This window comes from Bison bison, unplaced genomic scaffold (assembly GCF_000754665.1).
Source record: "Bison bison bison isolate TAMUID 2011002044 unplaced genomic scaffold, Bison_UMD1.0 scf7180017864313, whole genome shotgun sequence".
NCBI lineage: Eukaryota > Metazoa > Chordata > Mammalia > Artiodactyla > Bovidae > Bison > Bison bison.
Genome location: NW_011494885.1, coordinates 1,817,790 through 1,824,638, shown reverse-complemented (window position 1 = coordinate 1,824,638; position 6,849 = coordinate 1,817,790). Strand labels below are relative to the sequence as shown.

Genomic DNA, 6,849 nt, shown 5'->3' with positions numbered 1-6,849 from the left:
GACACTTCGAATGGCAACTGCCCGATCCAGCGAGTCCACATCCACACAACGCACAGAAACCTCAGGCAGTGGGGCATATTATTATCCCGTTTTCCAGATGTGGTGACTGAGGCTCACGTGGAGAGGCTACAGGCAGTGAGTAAGTGGATCTGTCCGAACCCAGTCTGTGGGCTCCCCCAGGGCCCTGCCTCTCACCGTGTGTGTCCTCCCTGGGTCCTTCACTGTTGTTCTCATGCCCCCTCCCTGCCCGCCCTTCCCCCCAACTGAAGCAGGGCGGCCAAGGCCTCACTGGAGCCTCTCTGTCTGACCTTCATGGGGAGCTGGGAGTCACTTGGCCGCTCTCTGTCCTCAACTTTCGTCTTTTAAGTCCACCCCTGTGCTAACCATGTTTTTTATTTCTTTTTCTTTTCATGTTTTTTATATTTTATGCTGTTTTCACATCTGGTGGTGGAGAGACTGCTCCTCCCAGGGCTAGCTGATTCCTGGAGATAATAAACAACTGCTTTCGAAGACACCTTTAAAATGCAAACCAAGAAGCCCAAGTCCACACCCGCAACAAGCCCTTTTTGACTCTCATACCCCAGGCTGCACTGAATCACCCAGGGCAGGCACCAGACAACTAGAGACCACCCCTCCAGCCCAGAGCCTACACATTGACCAAGCTGGCCAGTCCTAAGCTGTTTCCCCACCTGGCCTGCCTTTCCTCAGGAAACCTCAATGGAGGGAGGTTTCGGCCAAGGCCTCTCCCTGCCCCTTTGAAGTGCTCCTGCCCAAACCTGGCACTTTCAAATGTGGCCCTGCATGGTGTGGTGGGCCCCCTCCTCCCAGGAAATGTAAGTAGTAAATTCTTCTTCCAATGGCACTGGCTTCTCTGTGTCGCTGCTCAGTCACCTCCTTAAATCAACATCAGGAACAACTTGGACACCCTCCCATCACAAAGCTGGGAAGGAGGGTGAGCTCCAAGTCCTTGGGAGCAGCCTTCACTGCCTGGCTTCCTGCCCCGCAGCCCTCCTGGGATCTTGCGGAGGGGTCTAGGGGCTGGACGTGAAGTCTCCGCGGGAGCCGCCCCTCCCACAGCCCGGGCTGTCCTGCCTGCCTCAGAAGGCCTGCATCGCCCCGCTACCTCCAGCTGCTGACAGACCGAGCCAGAGCCAGACACGGCACCCACACCCCCTCCTCCCTAGGAGGCTGAGGAGACCTGATGGGGAAGCATGAGTGAGGGAAGCTCCAGAGAGACGGCAACACTCACAGAGCCATCAACTTCACGGACGCTTCAACAGTCACGGGCTCTGCACACAGCGCACTGCTGGGTAGAGCGGGGAACACAGCAGTGACCAAGATGGTCCTGGCCTTACCGTGACAGGGTTCACAGTTCCATGCGGAAAGAGATCCGTATTCAGGTAGTGACCATCCCCCTCCAGAGTTGGCAAGGCTTGGGTGGGGGAACCCAAAGAGGGCTCTGCCTGAGCCTGGTGTCAGGGAGAGCTTCCTGGAGGAGGTGGGTTCAGCACCTGCGGCTGTCACAGAGCTCACAGTCAGACAGCCTGAGTTCAAAACTGTCACTGGCTGTGTGACCCTGGGCGTGGCCTCTCTGTACCTAATCTTCCTCATTAGTCAAATGGAAAGAAAAGTTCCCACTGCCTTGGGCGGTTCCCTTCAGTCAGCCTAGTCTGCTGCCCAGGATGCAGTGAGCACTTAATCAACACCAACTGTATTTTTCAAACCAGGCTGCCTAACTGGACACCTCCAGGGACGATTACTAATCTTTCACTGGTTTAAAACACAGATCACAACGCTGAAAGCAGGTGGGAGGCCAATTCCAACTCCATCTGCCTGGAGAGGTGGCGGGGGACGAGGCCCAGAGACCTTGGGGAGTTGCCTGTGCTCAACAACGTGTGAACTGAGGGCAGAGCCAGGCTTGGAACCCGGACTCCCAACTGCCGGCCTGGGAGCTGGTTCAAGGAAACGCCCTGGGTGCTGGCCCAGCAGCCGGGAAGCCAGAAACCAGAAGCCGTCCCCACCTGTGGAATGTCGAGCTCAGCAAAGTGCTCGTAGCAGCCGTCGGAGTTCTCGCCACTAGTCCAGTCGCCGTATACAAGGTCCTGCTGCTCCCAGAAAAGCGCCGACGTGGCGTTGAAGTCTGTAAAGTGCTCGTGCTCGGAGATGTACACGTGCAGGTTCTGTCGGGAGGGGAAGCGGGGGGTCAGCCAGGGCTGCTCATAGGAGCCTCTGAAGTTGACAGATTAAAGAGCAGAAGAGGAGCTGTCATCACAGTAATATGAACAACATGGGGTGGGGAGAGTTAGTGAGGAAAAGCGTGGCCGCTGGTAGAATAAATCTCTTTCCTCATACCCTACCATGTCTGTCCTGGTCTGAGCCTATGGCGTCTAAGAAGGAAGGTGTGCGTGCTCAGTCCTGTCCGACTCTTTTGCGACCCCATGGACTGTAGCCCGCGAGGCCCCTCTGTCCGTGGGATTTTCCAGGCAAGAATACTGGAGTGGGTTGCCACTGCCTTCTCCAGGAGACTCTTCCCAACCCAGGAATCCACCTTGAGTCTTAACAATGGTCAGTCTGCCGATTAGAATTTGGGGTTAGAAAGGATCCGAATCTCCCTGCATTATGTTCTCTCTCAGCCTCTCATGGGCTTCTTCATCAGAATTCCCATGGATAAAGCCCAGTCAAGGTGTGCAGGAGTGTCGGCCAGCTATTGAGAACCCAGGGATGCTGCAGACGCAGCATCGGAACCCCCTCCCTTCTCACGTCCCCATGGCCTTCTCTCTCCAGAAACTGGAAGTCCCCTGATAAGAACCAGCTGGACGGTGGTAACCCTGCTGGCCAGAATTCCGAGAAATCTGGCATCCCAGAGCTCTGGAGAACCACAAACGTGGGAGAAGCCAAGACTGTTGCCCAAACCCGAAAGAATTTCCTTGTTCCTCGTAATGTCACTTGAGTGACTCAGGTTTCATAGGCTGACAATGAACCTAGAGTCTTTTGACTCCAGACCCGTTCACAGACCTGCCTGTGACCAGGGACGGCATCTGTGCTGACTGCCTGTGTCACTCCCCCTCCCTCCCCTACCCCTCCTCTCCCGGGTCTGGCCTCCCAGCCAGCGGTTACCATTAAAGTGTCTTTGGGGAACAGGTTGCGGCTGGCGACGCGCGGGGCTCCTCCGGGGCCCGCCTGGTCCTGAGGGGCCGGCCCTCGGCGGAACCAGCTGCTGATGGCCCAGATGATGAAGATCCTGAGAAGGCAAGCAGGGAAGGTGGTGAGTCCTTTTCTTTCCAATGTGGCCACTCCTAACCTGACTCAGCACCTGCTGGGGCCTGACTGGGGGTCTGATCAGGGAGGGGGGTGTCCCTAAGAAGGAAGTTGCAGGGCTGCTGAGAAGACCAGATGCCCCCAAAGGCCATACCTTGGGACAGACCCCAGATGCTTTTGTCTGCCAGTGGGGAGGCCTGGCGCTGACTCCCACCGGGAGTCTGGTGGCCACAGGTCGCAGGGGCTCAGACCCTCGAAACCTCAGAACTTGGACACCTCATGTCCCAGTCCCCTGGAATCCCAAAGCGTGAGAACCTTGGAATCTGGAATCCCAGCATTTTGGAGGCAGACATTGGATGAGCAACGTCTCAGAACTTCAAGTCAGCTGAAAACGGGACGAGCAGATAGCAAGGAATCGTGAGTCCTTCGTTTTAGTACCACTGGGCTAGGTTAAGCAGACCAACTCTCCGTTGGAAACTAGCTGGAGGAGTTATGTAGGGAATTCCCCGGCAGTCCAGTGGTTAGCACTCTGCGCTTTCACTGCTGAGGGTGTGGGTTCAATCCCTGGCTAGGGATCTAAGATCCTACAAGCCTTGTTGCAAGGCCAAAAAAAATATACATATATAGTAAGAAAATACCAACATTAGTTTTGTGTATATAATTACAAGTCTTAATATAGCAATGTATTCTCTATATTCTTCATATATTCTTGCATATAATTTTTATTTATAATACATGTAAATATATATTCTCTTTATTCATTTTTATTAAAGTATAGTTGTGTAGACATATTCTTTTTTTCTTAGTTAAAACAAATACATTAGAGTCATTTTCTCAATTTACAAAATTGAATAAACATAATATGCAACCTTTGAGTTGAAAATGAAGCAGAGGTATTTCCAGGATACACTTTTAAAGGAGAAAGGTGAGGGGAAGGAAATATATAGAGTTACCCATCCATATTGTGTAATATACGCAAAAACCCCACGGAAAATCTGAACTGGAGGAAAGAGAAATGCAAGTTGGTGTCTAATGGGGACAGTTTCAGATGGGGAAGATGAAAAAGTTTTGGAGAAGTTTGGCAATAATGGCTGCACAGTAATGTGAATGTACTTAACGCCACAGAACTGTACCCCTAAAAATGGTTTAAAATGGTAAATTTTGTGTTATATACATTTTTTGCTGCAATAAAAAGAAAAGAAAAATCCCAACAATCTGTAATGCACCTTTATGCCATCATAAAAGCAAAGACAAGTATAACGTACAAATCAACTTTAAAACGGACCCCCCTTGCTTTGGGGGAATAGGGAAGACCTGGGGTAAGCAAAAACAGAACAAAATGCCTCAAAACACAATACTGTCTTTAAAAACATTCAGCGCAGAGGCTTCCCTGGTGGCTCAGTGGTAAAGACTCCACCTACCAATGCAGGAGTCATGGGTTCCATCCCTGGTCTGGGAAGATCCCACATGCCGAGGAACAACTAACTCTGTATGCCACAAAAACCAAACCTGTGCTCTAAAGCCCAGGAACCACGACTACTGAAGCCAGCAAGCCCCGGAGCCCACGCTCTGCAACAAGAGAAGCCACCGCAATGAAAAGCCTACACGCTGCTATGACGAGCAGCCCTGGCTCGCTGCAACTAGATAGAAACCCACGCAGGAAGAGGATCGCCACCAACATAGTAATGATGAATGCTGGCTACCATGAGGTGATTTTTAGTTTCTTCTTTATGCTTTGCTTTTTGAATATTTTTTAATGAACAAAATAAAAGCCCCACAATAAAACTATAGCAAACTGCTAGTTTTCTCCCAATATTCATCTTCCCCTTCTCCATCAGAAAGAAAACTCCTAAATTTTAACTGGACCTCTTGGCTACTTGGAGTAAGACTACAAGTCTAGCATTTCAGCTAGGTTTAGACACATGGTGAAGTCCTGGCCAGTAAAATGTAAAAACAGTATGTTATACGAGTATCTTAAAGAGACAGAGCATCCCATCTTTATTTCTTCTTCCCTCCTGGAATGTGGACATGATGGCCGCATCCTCAGCAGCGATTTTAGGCCACGAGGATAAAAGGCAAAATCCAGGAATGAACAAAGAGCAGGAAGGAATCTGGGATGCAGAACACTGCATAACCCTGGTCTGCCCAAGTCCAGAACAGTACATGAGACGGAGGAAAAGTTCTATTGTGTTAATTCAGGTCTCTCATATACATGCAGCTCTGTAATTACTGAATGAGACAAGGACTTATTGATCACAGGTGTGAAAAGCCATACAGTTGCCCATTGAACAACAAAGGTTTGAACACACAAATCTTTTTCAGTAGTAAATACTACAGAACTACCCAATCCATGGATGGTTGAACCTGTGGATGTGGAACCACAAATATGGAGGAGACGCCGGCACAGAAGGCCAACTATAAGCTATACGTGGATACACAGCATAGGCACCCCTGATCCCCACGTTGTTCAACTGTGTAGCAGAGACTGTGTTCGGCTGTGTGGCAGAAAGGTTAAGTGCTCAGCCTCTAAGCTGCAATATCTGCATCCAAAGTCCAGCTCCGCTACTTCCTGACTGTGAGACCTCAGGCAGGACTCAACCTCTCCAGGCCTCCATTTCCTCAACAGTTAAAATGGGGACAACAATACTACCTACCACGTAGGGTTATTTATAAGCATTAGATGCACTGATATATACACGCACACACACGATACATACATCATCTAGAATGGAGCCTGGTACCGACAGTAAATGTTTTAGACGTGTCAGCTATTACCGCTACTTTCATCATAGGAAAAAAGGCATACAACAGATTCTGAACTGGAAAAACACTACAAGGGAATTCTAGTGTGCGTGGGTACCTCCCTGCTGAGCCCCAAACCACACTGAAGGGCAGGATCAGGCGCAGGGACTTGCCTCTGCCTGTACAAGGCACACAGCCCTGGGGTCTCGGGGGCCACGGCTCAGCTGAGCCATCCGCTGCTGCCCCAGGAGGTCCCTGATGCACAGGGCTGGGGAAGGTCTGACACTGGTGATCTCCAGGGACCCCCTCCACTTCCGAGAGAGGCTCTCATTTTAGTAAATATGCCAAGAAAGGGTGTGGGAGCAAGGACATCCACAGGCAGCTCTGCCCTGACTTAGTACGTGGCCGGCAGGGGGCCCACCCACTCTGGGCTTCTGGGCCCCTGTGTCTAAGACGTGGCAGGCCGGACCAAACTTTCTGCAGGATTCCAGATCCCCAATTCCCTCCAGTGTGCACCATCTGCTCATCACGGGCCCTCTCGGATGCAGCCCACGGATGCAGCCCACCATCCCCACCTCCCAGACGAAGAGGCCCAGCCTGAGGATACCAGTGCTGGCCTCACCTACTGCTTTTCAACTTACTGGAGTGAGCAAATAAAAGAGACTTCCCTCCCACCTCAAGCAGGCAGTCTATCAATACATTCACAGAAAAAAATTGTAAATATATAAAAAAGCATATAAAACCGCCCTCCCATCCCACCCCCAACTCCAGGTAACCATTGGTATAGTTGCAGGAGGCGCTGAAAACCATGGACTCTACCCTCTACTCCCCCAAAAGGCCACTCTCACA

The 6,849-nt window shown here is 51.0% G+C and overlaps 1 protein-coding gene across 1 annotated transcript in view; it reads right to left on the bottom strand.

The window, feature by feature from the left end:
- Window positions 1–6,849, bottom strand: part of CLPTM1 (cleft lip and palate associated transmembrane protein 1) — a 28,026-nt gene that overhangs the window by 12,301 nt on the left and 8,876 nt on the right. Inside the window, exons 3-4 of the mRNA XM_010852588.1 lie at window positions 3,118–3,241; window positions 2,022–2,180 (exon numbers count right to left, since the gene is read on the bottom strand). Coding sequence (XP_010850890.1) covers window positions 2,022–2,180; window positions 3,118–3,241 — 283 coding nt within the window. The remainder of the gene's footprint in view (window positions 1–2,021; window positions 2,181–3,117; window positions 3,242–6,849) is intronic.